The sequence below is a fragment of the Brienomyrus brachyistius genome, chromosome 19 (assembly GCF_023856365.1).
Source record: "Brienomyrus brachyistius isolate T26 chromosome 19, BBRACH_0.4, whole genome shotgun sequence".
In the NCBI taxonomy this organism is placed as follows: domain Eukaryota; kingdom Metazoa; phylum Chordata; class Actinopteri; order Osteoglossiformes; family Mormyridae; genus Brienomyrus; species Brienomyrus brachyistius.
Genome location: NC_064551.1, coordinates 1,913,265 through 1,928,891, shown reverse-complemented (window position 1 = coordinate 1,928,891; position 15,627 = coordinate 1,913,265). Strand labels below are relative to the sequence as shown.

At 45.6% G+C, this 15,627-nt stretch overlaps 1 protein-coding gene across 5 annotated transcripts in view; it reads left to right on the top strand.

Annotated features, from left to right (window-relative positions):
* Nucleotides 1–15,627, top strand: part of col12a1b (collagen, type XII, alpha 1b) — a 67,100-nt gene that overhangs the window by 9,033 nt on the left and 42,440 nt on the right. For 4 of the 5 annotated variants that reach the window (XM_048985082.1, XM_048985083.1, XM_048985080.1 and 1 more), the window contains exons 8-20: nt 261–434; nt 557–847; nt 1,293–1,895; nt 3,355–3,633; nt 3,735–4,007; nt 8,786–9,055; nt 11,273–11,539; nt 11,884–12,076; nt 12,357–12,481; nt 13,946–14,095; nt 14,196–14,315; nt 14,727–14,891; nt 15,076–15,222. In XM_048985082.1, coding sequence (XP_048841039.1) covers nt 261–434; nt 557–847; nt 1,293–1,895; nt 3,355–3,633; nt 3,735–4,007; nt 8,786–9,055; nt 11,273–11,539; nt 11,884–12,076; nt 12,357–12,481; nt 13,946–14,095; nt 14,196–14,315; nt 14,727–14,891; nt 15,076–15,222 — 3,057 coding nt within the window. The remainder of the gene's footprint in view (nt 1–260; nt 435–556; nt 848–1,292; nt 1,896–3,354; nt 3,634–3,734; nt 4,008–8,785; nt 9,056–11,272; nt 11,540–11,883; nt 12,077–12,356; nt 12,482–13,945; nt 14,096–14,195; nt 14,316–14,726; nt 14,892–15,075; nt 15,223–15,627) is intronic. The other variant, XM_048985084.1, reaches the window with a different exon arrangement.

Sequence of the window (15,627 nt, the reverse complement as noted above, 5' to 3'; positions counted from 1 at the left end):
TTTTTTGCTAGTTAATTCTTAAGTTATCATTAGCTTTCGTTATTTCCAATAGTGTGTTTGAGGTGAAGCTGCGCTGAAGCTACCTCAAATGAAGTTTTATTTAAATACTTGTACTTGCTTGTACATTGCTGTGGTTTGGTATTGACTAGCTATGAATAACTGAATTTTCTGCATCTGGAAGGCTGAGTGAATTATTATGTACATTTGCCAGCTTTATGAGAGCTTGTAAGGTTACGATGTCATGCTGCCTGTCCGATTAGGGATCAAAGGGGCGGATGAAGATGAGCTGAAGCAGATGGCCTCCTCCCCTCACAACCTGCACGTTTACACTGTTCCTGACTTCAACCTCATCAAAAACGTGCAGCGTGCCCTCATCACCCAAGTGTGTGCCTCTGTTGACGAGCAGCTGAATTCCCTCGTCAGCGGAGATGAAAGTACGATGTTTAAAACTGAGCAGAATCATTTTCAATGTCCCTGAAAAACACCCTTGAAATTTGCTGTTATCATGCTTTTATTTGGAGATTGATTTTTGTTCTTTCTTAAATTACTCGCACAGTGGTTGAACCAGCTTCCAACTTGCAAGTGGTAGAGGTGTCCTCCACCTCTATGAGAATCACTTGGGATGCATCTTTGGGTGAGATCACAGGGTACAAGATCCAGATGATTCCCATGCTCGCTGGCAGCAAGAGACAGGAATTATACGTGGGGCCTTCCATGACCTCCGTGAACGTCAGGGACCTGTCCCCGGAGACGGAATATGAGATCAGTCTCTTTGCTCTCAGTGGTCTGACACCCAGTGAGCCTGTGATGGCCATGGAGAAGACTCAGCCTGTCAAGGTCTCCCTCGGTAAGAATGCTCACAGCTAGTCCTTCCTGAGCTCATCGGTGCTGAACCCAGCGCACTCCGATCAGATCAGTCACAGCCTGTAAGGTTCTGTTTAGCTAGTTATTTACAGGTAGTCTATAGGCACAAACTTTCATTTGCTATACAATTCATAAAAGGAAGGTATAGACATTAACCTGTAGCTTAAAGTTAAAATATGATTAAACTCATTAATTGAAAGTAATTGCTTTAGGTGTATAGTACAGTATTTTCCAACCTGATCTTTGGGGACCCACAGATGGTCCACATTTTTGCTCCCTCCCAGGTCCCTGCCAGGCAGTCTACATTTTTGCTCCCCGGAGCATAAACATGGACTGTCCGTGGGTCCCCAAGGACCAGATTTGGAGACATTAGTCTAGTACAATTTGCTTTCCACAATTATTGGTAACTGTTTTTGTCTCATCCTCAGAATGTTCACTGGGAGTGGATGTGCAAGCTGATGTGGTTCTCTTAGTGGATGGTTCCTACAGCATCGGCTTGGCTAATTTTGCTAAAGTGAGAGCTTTCCTGGAAGTCCTGGTGAACTCCTTTGACATCGGACCTAATAAAGTCCAGATCAGTTTGGTCCAGTACAGCAGAGACCCATACACCGAGTTTGCCCTGAACACACACCATGACCTGGCCTCTGTGGTTAAGGCAGTGCGGACCTTCCCCTACAGAGGAGGTTCCACCAACACCGGCCGGGCCATGACATACGTGAGGGAGAAGATCTTCGTGCCGAGCAAAGGAGCACGCTTGAACGTGCCTCGAGTAATGATTCTCATCACAGATGGGAAATCCTCTGATGCCTTTAAAGATCCTGCTACCAAACTCAGGAACCAGGATGTGGAGATCTTTGCCGTGGGTGTCAAGGATGCTGTCCGCTCAGAGCTGGAGGCCATCGCTAATGCCCCAGCAGACACTCATGTTTATACGGTGGAGGACTTCGATGCTTTCCAAAGGATTTCCAAGGAACTGACACAATCAATCTGCCTGAGAATTGAGCAAGAACTCCACAACATAAGGAAAAAAAGTAAGTATAGTTATTTTGAATGTTGAACCAGAAATAATCAGACGCGGATTTATTGTCACACAAACCATGAAAAGTATATATACATGATGTGCAGAGATAGACAGGTCCCCTTCAGTGGGGAATGGGGCTTGTAGAAGGTACTGCAGTCGACTAGGAATGTCTTGCCGATCTACCAGTTGGCGACCACTGCTTTAGAACTTGCTGGATTATGTGTTTGCTGTTACAGCCTTAGTCATAGCTCCTATACCACTGAACCGTTTATGACAATGACCCACTTCCCAAGGTTCCTCATTGTTATGGCCATGGGAGAATACTCTGTTTTATAAATCAAAGAGCATGTTGCATAATAGTTTTTTCTAAATAAAGTGTATTTTTCAATTCTATATATATATATATATATATCAAATGAGTTCTTATAATTAGTCATTATGTAAATCTGAGGCTTGCCATTTTCCTGTTTGTACAGACTAGTGCCATGTGTAATTGGAAGGTTTTATCCTATTGAGCATTCGTAATAATCATCTCAGTCAGTGTTTAAAGGCTGAGTTTGTACAGTTGGCTGAATCGTACTGCAGTGAAAACACAAGGCGATCTATGAATTAAGCCCAGAATGCTGGTTACACAATTTGTTATCATTGACTGTTTTCTAACACTATGGCAACAAGAGTTCAGTTTTTTTTTTTTTTTATATAATTATTTTGCTTGTACAAATCTCAGACGATCTGCAGCACTGCAAACATGTCAGTCTTCATAGCTTCTGTGATAATATTTGACTACCCTGAGCTGGGTCTTATACCTTTAATCATCCCTGTGTCCTGCAAGGTCTCTCCAAATATACCCAGTACGGACAGATCGTCTAATTACTTACAAACTCAGTTCTCTGCTGTTTTGTAGCTTTTTCTCTTTCGTTTCTCTCTTTCAATTCTTTCTTTTGTTTCTTTCTTCTCTTGATCTTCTCTACATTTTGTTCATATAAATCTGAATGTACCAAAATTTTAGTTGGTAGAAATGAGAGATAGTGAGACTTAGACTCCCAGAGTGTGACTTTCACATAGTTAAATAACCAATGTGACCCCCCCCCCCCCCCCCGAGGGGGACCTATGCTGGCCCCCACAAGAATTTTTTCTTTGCCCAGAGGCCCTGCTGCTCATTATACTGCTTTGTTATTCAGCTGCCGAAGCGCGTTTTACAGCCTGGTCTGAGAATTTACATAATGAATATTTTAATAGGCATTTTAAGCAATATTACTGTCCTTAAAATCTTGTTTTGGAGGAGCTGTTTGGTGCAAATATTATAATATTTTCTTTTTCTTTGGAAATCTTTCCGTTCTGCAGCCATTGACGCTTCCCAAATAAAGCTGTTTTTTTCCGCATTCAGTTGGATAATCCACAAGTTTCCCTTAAACCTCTTGCTGAAAAGTCAGCCTGGGATTGTTAACAGCGGTATTATTTTTTTCCAGCTTTACTTCCTCCGGAATCACTCAGATTCACAGAGGTCTCCTCCAGAAGTTTGCGCACCTCATGGACCTCCAGTGAGACCAACGTCGAGTACTTCCTGGTCCGGTTTAAGCCTGCCGATGACCTGACTGGAGAGTATGTGTCCGTCTCAGTACCGGGTGACACACATACGGTCGTCCTGCCACACCTCACGCCCCTCACCAAGTATGAGGTGAACGTCTACGCTCAGTACGACATAGGAGATAGTTTTCCACTGACAGGAGAGGAAACGACCTTGGATGGTGAGGCTAGAACACTTCTACTGGTGGGATACTTGGTTACAGAATAGCATCTTATCGGGACTGAGCTGGAAATCATTTGAAACAATTTCTTGACTTTTCAGAACATGGATCTGTAAGCAACCTCCGGGTGACTGAGGAGACGACAGACAGTTTCCGGGTGTCGTGGCAGGCGGCTCCGGGCCCGGTACTGAGGTACCGCCTGTCCTACGTGCCAGTGAGAGGAGGAGGGGAGAGGCTGCAGGCCGTGACTGCAGGCAGCGAGACCACCATCATCCTGCGTGATCTGCTCCCCATCACTACATATCGTGTCTCAGTGTCGCCCGAGTACCCATCTGGTGTTGGCCCAGAGAAGCACATCGATGGCACCACCAAAGGTGAGAGTTTTCCAGCACTAAAGAGCATTTTTGCTCTTCATTTTGACCTTTTATTACCTCTGCTGTTGAGTATTTCCGATAATCTTGCATCATCTTACTGACTTCTTCTCAAATTTAGAAGTATTTCTTCCATGCAAGGAAATGTCATATTCATGAGCTAGTCGCTTTTAACGAAACAAACCAAATTCTTTCAGTTTTTTTCTTTCAGTATCTTTACTTCTTTCATTGACAGCACTGACAACCTAGGCCGCTGGCAGCACTGACTGCCTCTGAGGCCGCTGGCAGCACTGACTGCCTCTGAGGCCGCTGGCAGCACTGACTGCCTCTGAGGCCGCTGGCAGCACTGACTGCCTCTGAGGCCGCTGGCAGCACTGACTGCCTCTGAGGCCGCTGGCAGCACTGACTGCCTCTGAGGCCGCTGGCAGCACTGACTGCCTCTGAGGCCGCTGGCAGCACTGACTGCCTCTGAGGCCGCTGGCAGCACTGACTGCCTTGTCACCTGAAACTTGCAGGTGTTTGGATGCCAGTATGAGGCTGGCTTGGGACCTGGTTTTGAGATTGGTCCAAACTAAAATATATGTAAAGTTTATCATTAAAACTTAAACATCAAAGTCTACCAATATGCAAATGTGCAGCCTAGTTACTATCTGCTATACTTAATGAATGGCTCCGATGATTCTTAGACTGAGAAGCATATTTTAGTTACCCCTGGTTCTGACTGTAATTAATGCAGGACCAAGGTTAAATAAACACTCTAGATTTATGCAGCACGACCTGTATTTCTGTAGTGACCTCATCCCTGCCTGTTGCCTAAATCAGTCAAGACTTGCCTAGTCTTCAACACCTAAAGCGATTCCAGATAGCAGCTACCCACGACATCAACAGACAGGCCCCTGCTTTTAAACCTGCAGCAAACTGCTTGGCTTTCGAAGCCAGATGGAGTTTCAGAAGAGCGGACCTGAACACGGACACCATTATGGTTCGATCTGTTAAGGTGTGGAAACAGGGTTTTGATTGATCCGATTATTTTTTGCCCCTTTGTTTCAACTAAGTTCTCGTAATTTAATTACACGCGACATTTAAAGACAAACCTTTCACAGCTTGCCAGCCAACCAAGGGCCACTGATGTGTAGTATGATATTTGCTGTGGTTTGTTGCGAGTCGGCTTTGATCTTGGAAAATGAGAGAAGTATTGTCCAGACATTTCTGAGCATCAGAACTTAACATCTGGAAGAGGTTAGATTTTATAAAAAAATTACATAGTTACAGGTTCATCCATAGGGACCATAGAGCTTTATCTGCAGGCATTGGGCTGCAAGGACTTTGTTGGATGACAGGAGGCCCATGGGGCGTCATGTTGCATTGTGGGGATTGAAGTGTGTAGCTGTAATGTGAAAGCCTGAAAATGCAAGGCCACGGTAATGATCTGGCTGAGCCTGGCTGAATGATTGCACTACAGTGTGATGTATGTGTCAGCACTCAGTGAGAATCACAGATAACACATCTCCTGCTTCCATAGTCACCGTCTGTTTCTTCTCAGAGAGAGGAAAAGTGCTTTCGGGGGCCGCCAGTCATGGGAAATGTTTAAAAATGACACCTGCCTTTCCCCAAATTTCCCTCATGTCCTGCTCCTAACTGCTCCTAGTTGCTCCCACACTGAACACTGGCACTGAAGCACGAGGGCCGATTACTATCTAAGGGTGTTTGTTTGTTTGTTTTTTTTTTACTGTGGCAACGGGATGGAAATTTCTATAATTTTAAACACTCCCTTCAGTGGCAGAGAAAAAACATTTAGTACTGCTGACATGAACTGACATCTGTATTTTTTCGCTTACGTAACCCTGAAAATGTTCCACCCAGTGGAGAATAAAGGGGAACTGAAGAGCCATTCAGCTTCCTCGAAAGTCGTTTTCTTTGGCCGTCACCAGACCTCGGGCTTCTCCCACAACCACTTTTCATTGGACACCAGTTCTTTTGGTGGTTGACGGCATGCAGGTTTGGCTGAGCCTCAAGGTCTTCACCTCTCAGACCACCGAGGATCCTTACTGATGGAGTGTCGCCGTGTTTCCGTTCCGATTAACGCTCCCCGCTCGTGTCACCATAGCGTGCGAAATGGAAGTGGTACAAAACACTCTGTGTTGAACCAAATACCATCCGAGACCAGGGGGTCACAAACGCTGGGGTGCCAGAGAGATGCATAGCTCTACGACTGCTGTTGACAGTGTGATGTTTCTCAACTGCGTGCAGGAACACGGAATGCCTTGAAGCCCAGGATAACTCGGAGTACTGGAACACTTTATGCAATCCAGTTTGAACATTTCAGAAAATCAGCCTTTTGGATGCCAAGCGTAGAGATGTTCCTAGGCTTCTAGAAGACTCTGGTGGCTGTGTGTGGTCATTGGCTGCAATGTTCTTATGAACTATAGCTCCTTAAGTATTAAAGAATCTTCTGTCTAGGACCAGTTGATGGTACGTGAAGGACATCCATGCAGATGACATAAGTGTTTTAGATGCAATCGATATCCCAGTTTTGGTTGTGTAGCTTAGATGATAATGAGGTGCCAGTGAGATATTCCAGTGGCGGTTTGCAAACTGTATGACCACATTTAAAAGTGGATATTCAAAAGAAAGGTTTCCAACAGTTTATTTGTTAGAGTGGATGCATAGCCTGATTTGTAGTAATGTAAGCGTATCGATAGCTGCATAAAACATGGACACACATTCCAACCATTACAAACTCTGCATCTGTTTGTTTATTCATGTGACTGCCTGTAGGTGTCCTCTCGCAAGCAGGCTAAAATGAGGTAGCCAACCTTTTGCAATTTCCGTTGATCATTGTAGCTTTGATAATAAAGAAGAGTATTTTAGGGTTAGGGTTAGTCGAAGAAGAATATGGTCTCCACTATATATAATGGCGGTGAAGTTGTAGGGGTGAGCATAGAGGATCTGCTATGTGCAAGACTTGGTGGAGAGAGCAGCCTGTCGCTAGCATATGGGACGTGTTACTCGGGAGAGACACTAAAGGAGCGCGCACTGGCCACTGTGACTGCTTAAGAGAGCTCGCCGATAGCCGGCCAATAGCACGAAGGGATACAGAGCAGGCAACTGTAAATCAAATCAGCACAATCAGATGCTGGTAGGTCAAAGGGAGGTGGAGGAGGACGGGGGTCTGTTTCTCCTGCCACGATTTGTGGGCGTCTGGAAGTTCAAACGGCACCTGAGGCTGTACTTCAAGTCCCCCTGTCTGACACTCATCAAAGTGACTAATCTGTTCAGGCTGCTGCCGGCTCAGGCTCGTGACTGCAGGAGCAACGTGAAAGTAAACAGGGCAGCAGTTCAACCTTCCAGCACCTGCTGGCTGGGCTCTGCGGAGAGACGACAGGCAACAGCAGGACATGGTTCAAATTCAGACGTTTTTAATGACCGTTTTTAAATTATGTCAGAGCAACATTTAATATATGCTCACAGCGGCCTGTCATACAGATGTTTGCCAGAGATGCTTGGTTTTAATTCTGGATTTTTGGGACGGACTCAGAAAAGCACAAAGTGACCAGGTAAAAATTTCTAAATGTGACAAAATAAGTTGAGTGTGTACGCAAACCGAGGGAGCGTCATTAAACGTACCAGACGTGTTTAAGGGCAGTGGCTGGCGTGAGGCTTTCACGAGAGGCAGAATGAGTGAGAGCTGTACGCGGGAGGCTTGAATGGAGGTTTGGAGCGCGGGCTGGAAAAAAGGCTTCAGAAATCCAATGTGGAGACGCAGCAGAGGCGGGCAGGGAGGACCTGGCAGCGCTTAGACGTGCGACTCGCGCTTCGCCGCCATTTCCACCAGACATGAAGAGGCCTGAAAACAGGAGCACTTACATAGAGGCGAAGAAGCATTCGCTAATGGTGGCCCCACAGTCCCAGTGGCAGCAGAATCGTGCGCGGGGGCGGCGGGGCGGGTGGGGGCGCAGCGCACATGTGCAGTAAAATCACGGAAATGAGAACCAAGCCAAGGCTGGAACGGTTACCCATGAAGAATATTATGTTTGATGGATTATTTCTGGCATGGACCCTGGAAAGAGTTTGTTCTGAAATCGGACGCAGCTTGCTTGCTGATCTTTAAAATTAAACACATGCTTAAAGTTAATCGTGCTCCTGCATTTTTAGGTAAAATGTAAAAAACTTTCGTTCACCTGTGGTGTATTCCCATGTATCTGTTTTCAAGCATAGAAAGGGAGAAATTGTTATGCACTTGCAATGCAGAATGCATTTTCTGGGTAGTGAGTTTTTTCCATTTCTGCTGTGATACAATATGCAACATAGCACAGTGTGTTTGAAAGAAAAGATTTCTACACGAGGCGTCAGACAGGTGGGGGCAAGTTTGCTTTCCGGTGAATGTACCCTGCAGCCTTCCCAAGCGGGGATGCATTCGTCAGGCACTCTGGCTGATTTCTGAGAGTTGGAAAGGTACAGGTAGTGTAGCTCCGGTCACTGGAGCAGGGTTCATGTTTCCGATTGGAGTGCAAGGCACATGTGTACTAACTGGAAAGGATTTACTGGGAGTTTTTCACAAATGGGAAATTAACTTTTAAAGAGGGGAAACTCTGAGGAAAACTGACCTCTGAATACCTCTTGATTATTCCTAACTGAGAAAGTCGCAGATTTTATCACGAAAGCTTTTATAAAGTTTAAAAATGTAAATGTGACACGTTCCTCTTTCTCAGTGCCTTTGTTATAACGGACCTCGCTCCTATGAGGAGCTCCTGAACAAGCTGATCGTTTCCTTTCCTCAGAGCTGGGCTCGCCACGGGACTTGCTCACGCATGACGTCACCGACACCAGCTTCGGAGTCTCCTGGACGGCCGCCCCAGGCACCGTCCGCTCGTATCGCCTCGTCTGGAGGTCCCTGTTCGACGGCGATGTGGGGGAGGTTTCCGTCCCGGGGGACCTGACCAGCACTGTGCTGCGTGGACTGACGCCTGAGACCCAGTACCAGGTGTCCGTGTATGCGACCTACAGCCATGGAGAGGGCCGACCTCTGGAGGGCGAGGAGACCACGGATGGTATTACGCTCCCTCTGCCTCTCCCATTCTCCACACTCATACAAATCCGCCAGGTTTCATAACACACAAAAAGCACAGTATGCATGAAGTTAATTCTTTTAATATTTCACTGTATCATAAATCATCTACAATTTTACAGCATCACAGATTACAATTTTCTGAATTATGAAAATGCGCATAGTACAGAATAATTGCAATATATTTTGGCGTCAGTAGTATGTTCTACCTACTAGGCATTACTGATTCATTCTGAATTCTGAAAATATCACTTAGTTTCTTGTGACATGAAGGGAAAACATGATCTCACAGCCTTTCACACCCAGTCACTGCAAGACGGAGCATTTAGCTGATGTTGGCAAACCGACAAGAGCCCATTAAAGACACAGCAGGGTGGAGCCCGTTTTCCTAAAAAAAAAAAAACAGCTCTCAGATGATACCGTACGTCTCAGCATTTCGCTGTCCTGGAGGCTAGAGAGAATCATAATGCTTTCCCGGAGCGCCCTCTGAAATGAGTAAGCCTTTCATTAAAATGCCATCGCTTTGGATGTCGGCCGAAATGATGAAAGGATTTAATCTCAGCTATGTGCTAATGAGGATCCAGGCAGAGCTACAGGAGGTGGTGGGGGGTCACTAAGAGTGGCGGCTGCTTATCTCCCGATAGGAGCTCGACACTCTCACAGATACTGAGGAATCTTCCGGGTGCCTTTTCAAAGCTGGTGCTCTGTCTGGCTGCAATATCTCATAAGTAGAGACGCCACCTATAAAATGTCGCTCCTTTGTTGGATCTTCTGAAGTTCTTCTAATTCGGTTTCTCTCATCTTACCGGCTTTGTGCAGAGGTCTCTCTTTCTGGACACAGTCCATCAAATCAAAGTAGACGGCAAGATGTTGAGAGAGAGAGAGAGAGAGAGAGAGGTTGCGGCAAGCCAGGTCGAGTGGTTTGAAAACCTTTGGAAATTACACTTTGAGAGAAGCCTTAATTAGCATCTGCCCGTTCTGAAGGAGGTTACGTGGTCATAGATCAAAAAGTCATAAAACGTGAGGGGAGAGTGCATTTTAGGATGTCAGACTTTCTGTGGAAAAAGTGAGATGATCACCACTTTAATTATTTTCACACGTGGCGAAGACATCATTGCTGCTGCCAGTCACATGACCCTGACGGATGCCACGGAGATGTAAGCTGTTCCTGAAGTGCTCCATATGTGTGGCGCCTGAGGTAATGCGCACAGCGTCTGGTGTCTGTAGTGCAGATACTGCGCTCTGACATGCCCTAGGACGGGCCGTATATAAGGCTGCCCCGAAATCGCATGACTGGAAACTGCGCACAAAGCGATGGAAATTCACAACGGCCAGGGAATTTATGTGCACATTTTGTGGGGCCACATGAACTAATGGAAAAATGCTTACCTTCAGTGATTTGGCACGGGTGTCCCCAGATGGCCCCTGGGGGGTGATCTCCCTGTTTGTACAATACAGTGGGGGCACAGGAGCTTGGGAAGTTGGTTGGATCCGTTTCAGCAGTTCCACAGATTCCGTTGCCTCCGTTTTAACCCTCGTGAAATCATTTCGACATTTCTGTGTGTCGATGAAAAGCCACATTTGTTCAGATGCCTTTTCAGACCTCAGCTATTCTGCACTTTACTTGTTCAAGTGTTATGAATTATCTGACTTGGAACGGTCTAAATAATTAAACAATAATTTATGTGACTATGTTTGGCACGGTTTAAGTATGTAAAGGCCAGAAACGAAGAAATGCTTATTATTTTAGCTGTCTCAACAGCACAGTGTGCTTCTCAAAAGTAACAAAATAATTCGGTATTGTTAGTGCCTTGTGCCCCTGGCCGCCTGGGTAGGGTCCAGGCCCCCCGCCACCCTGAATAGGACAAGCGGTTATTGATAATGGATGGACAGTGCAAGTCAAATGGAGATTAGATTATAGTCAATAGATAAATACTACAGCACATTATTTTGTACTTCGGTTAGTATAGGTAGGAGATTAAAAGATAATTATGCTACAGCTGAATACTTCGATGTTTGACTTGAATAGTCTTTATGGTTTCATCTGAATTTCAGTCCTGGAAAGACGTCGATGTGATAGGTGCACATGTAGATATCGTCATCATCCAATCAGGCAGTGTGTGTTTCGTCAGGCAGTGTACAGCGTAAGCGGACCTAGTGGTTGCATAACACCTGAGAGATCCTCCTTCTCTGTCCGTAGCCTCCGCCGCTGCGAAGCGGCTGATGGTCTCCCAGGAGACCGAGTCCAGCATGAGGGTAGCCTGGACGGCTGCGCCGGGGAGGGTGGCCAGCTACCGACTGATTTACCGGAATCTGACAGACGGGAAGCAGGCGGCCGCCAGGGTCTCGGGCGCCTCCACCAGCACGGTGCTGCGGCACCTGACTCCCGTGACGACATACAACATCACGGTGCTTCCCGTCTACAAGAAAGGAGAAGGAAAACCCAGGCAAGGACTAGGAACGACACGTACGTTGGTCTATAATTAACCACATGTGTGATCGAACTTTTCCGGGTGTTCTGGGTTACCCATAATTCCACACATAAGCAATGTATGTAGCAGGTAGAATTTACATGCTGACAGTTGGCAAGCTGATGTCGGTGCACATTGAAGTCCATGTTTCTGAAAGCCGCTGGATGATTAAATTAGCAGCCTCCTAGGGTGTCATTTTTATTTATTCATTCATCTCAAGCTTTGATCCAAAGCGACTCAAAGTAGAGGATCGGGTTACGATTTACGTCTGTTCCCTGGGTTTGATTTCTTTGTTTCATTCTTTACTGATATGAGTGTCTTGTATATTTTGTGCTTGCAGTATCCCCTTACAAATCACCCCGGAATCTGCAGACCTCCGAGCCCACAAAGACCAGTTTTCGGGTGTCCTGGGACCACGCCCCAGGAGATGTCCGTGGCTACAAAGTCACCTTCCATCCCATTGGAAATGATGTGGATCTGGAGGAGCTTCTTGTGGGGCCTTATGACAACACTGTGGTTCTGGAGGAGCTCCGGTAAGCATGGGTGGGGGGGTCGGAACATAATGTGGTGTCCAGTGTTGGGGGTGTCATGTCCAGAAGATACAAATCCAGACCAAAATTTAGTTTCTACCAACCTGCAGTCTGTGATTGTGACTCTTTATGCTCAAGTGGTTGGTAGCAACAAAATCTTTTGTCTAGATTTATATCTCCTGGACCTGAAATACCCAACACTGCTACACCATGTGTATCTCAAATTCTAGGACTTGCATCTTGAAGTATGTGATGATTATACGCGTGTGGACCTTATTGACAGGGCTGGAACTAAGTACACAGTGAGTGTGTTTGGGATGTTTGATGGAGGGGAGAGTTTGCCATTGGCTGGAGAAGAGAGAACCACAATAAGTGATGATCCTGATGGACCCGCCATCCATGCAACAGGTAGAACCTCACTGCTCGTTTTGGTTCCACATTGCTGTGTTTGGCTGCCGTTACCATGGGGCTGGATATTTGTGGTCAGAACTTGTAGCAATTATATTTAGGCTCAAATTGTATAATAAACAACATTAATATTGGAAAAACACATATGACATAAACCCTAGTATATTTGTTTTCTTAGTGCACCTTTGATGATGCCGATACAGCGTCTTAGATCGATGGTGTGAATAATACTGAGGAAGTGTGTGATATGTACAAATAGTGTATTTTAATAATGTTCTGTCTCTTTTGTGTCCTATACTAAATGCACAAAATACAGTTAATTCCTTCATAAACCTGAAGCAAACCAGTACTGCTGGACAGTTATGAATATTCCATCTGTTCCTTTTCTGACACATTGGATTCTTTTTTTTCCATTTTTGACCAAAAATGAGAAGAAGCAGATTGGAAAAAAAAATAATAGTCTGTTTGCAATTACAGATACTTTACAACCTAGAAAGCTATCGGCACTGGGAAGTTATGGAGCAACATGAGGCTGAGCAAACCTTGTGTTTTTCCTTTAAAAATCCAGAGGTCCAGTGACCATCTGCAGAGCTTTTCCCCATAATGGGGAACAGACCAAAGGCCACCTGACCTCCTGGAGGTCTACAGGTATAGACTGTGGGGGAGGCCAGTCTGAACTGATCCATGGATCACATGGCGTTTCAGTGAAGCTTTTAACAACAAAGAATAGGGTTCGTGTATTAATGCCAATGTTGAAGGAGCTCAAATATAATGATAAATTAAAAATAAATTTGCTGTGCACGACAGGCATTGTTTAGGATTTGTCAGCCATAATTCACATTTTTTAAGAGAGAAATTGGTTGTCTCCTAAACTTTTTTCACTTGCAGAAACAGGGGCAAATAGGAGTGTGCATCTGTGCTTTGTGCGTTGCGGATGTGAAATCCCGTTTGCCTTGGTGTCTGGAGTAGCGAGATCGGTGCCGGTATGGAATGCGCAGCAATTCCGGCACAGGAACATCTTGTGCTGCCTTGGATGTGGCGGAATCAGGGGGGCTTCAGCAACATGAGATGATGGAGAAGGAAAGAGAAGAAGATATACAGCAGCAGAAGAAGCGAAGTCCTTTGTTTCAGTGTATTGAGGGCTGTACTTAAATTGGTTGTAATGCAAAATATGTGGAACAAATAAATTATTTTTCTATGAATTGCAGGAATCAAATGTGGGAGAAAATGTGTGAATTTTGTCATTGATGTTGTTCTCCAGTCCTGTTCTGACATCACCGCTCGTTCTTTAACGGCTTTTCCACACTCACTCTCACGTAGTTGTTGCACTTGCATGTTTCTCAGCCACTGTGACTCCATGAGAGAATCTGTTGACAGAATCTTGCTAGTTGTTGGCACTATGGAGGGGTGCGAGTCCCTCCGCACTCTTGCCATCTGACGCCTCTCTGCCTTCGGCCTTGGCAGACGTCCAATGTAAGACCCAGGCGAAGGCGGACATCGTCCTGCTTGTGGACGGCTCGTGGAGCATCGGGCGCCTGAACTTCAAAACCATCCGGGCGTTCATTGGCCGCATGGTGGGCGTCTTCGACATCGGTCCAAACAAAGTCCAGATAGGTGAATGGGGCACGGCCGGGCTGGGCTGGGGTTTAGGCCCCTTTTCTGTCAGGCTGTTAGAAAGCAGAGTCATTAACGTTGTCCTGGGTTCACATCCTAGGTCTGGCTCAGTACAGCGGTGACCCCAAGACGGAGTGGCACCTGAATGCACATAAAACTCGCCAGTCGTTGCTGGATGCAGTTGCTAACTTGCCCTACAAAGGGGGCAACACCATGACAGGTACTGGGGCCGCTTGACTTTCCGCCAAAATTTAAGTCTATCTCAGTGGCGAGGTGTGGCCTCTGTTTACAAGACGCGACACAGATTTGCCCCTTCAGCTTATGTGTTGTAATATCTCGCGTATTTGTACAGCTTTGTTATTGCACTCGATTCCCCTCCATATTACAACAGATAATTTAAATGTTATTTAATTCTAAGGTATAATTGCTAATAACATAGTTGAAAATCTTTACCCTGACAGACCCATAGCTGAACTTTTGCCTCGGTTCCAAGGGGAGATGTGAGCGCAGTGATGTATTCACATGCTGAATGATATCTGCAGTATATTTATTCGCATTAAACACCTACATGACTGCCTGTAATGAGTGTAATGACGGATTTCTGAATAACTGTCAAATTCATGTTTCTTAGGCCTGGCACTGAATTTCATACTTCAGAACAACTTCAAGGAAAGCGTTGGCATGCGGCCAAATTCGCGCAAGATTGGCGTGCTCGTTACTGATGGCAAGTCGCAGGATGACATCATCGCAAGCTCCCAAAACCTACGAAATCAAGGCATTGAGCTGTATGCCATTGGTGAGTAATATAACAGATCAAATTCATAGTTACATTGATTTTACAGTATTTCATGTTTGTTGCATGCACCTTTGTTGCAAACATTTACATTTTTGGGACTGATGTTTTTAAGGTTTTTAGCTTTTTGTATCACTGGATACAAAACTGGATACAACAATGCAATTAATCTCTTTGTGGGCTGTAGGTGTTAAAAATGCTGATGAGAATGAGCTGAGGTCCATCGCCTCAGACCCAGATGAGATCCACATGTACAATGTGAACGACTTCTCCTTCCTGCTTGACATTGTGGATGATCTCACCGTCAACCTCTGCAACAGCGTGAAGGGCGGAGGTGAAGCTGCTGCCGTGAAATCTTCCTCTCTTGGTCCATGTCGTCCTGACTGTCCTGGTCTAGCCCCATCCCGTCTCACAGACTTGTGATGTTTTAGTGCCGCACTGGCAGCCACAGTAGTGTGTACTAACGTGATACCATGCAGATACTTGGATTGGACAGGCCTCAGTTGGTGTTTTCTTCTTATCTTCCAATGAAAATCATCAGCTAAAGTGAGACGCATTGCTCAGCTAGACAGGGGGATGAGTGTGTGGCTTTAAAACAGTTGTCAGTTTAAAATGTCCAAAGCATTGCAAACAAAATCTTAAACAACAGCCGGGGATGAGGTAGTTTGGCGCAGTGAAGGCTCACATAGAAGGCAAATGAAGAAAGTGTCCGTTTCAGCCAGAGACTGTGGACAGTATC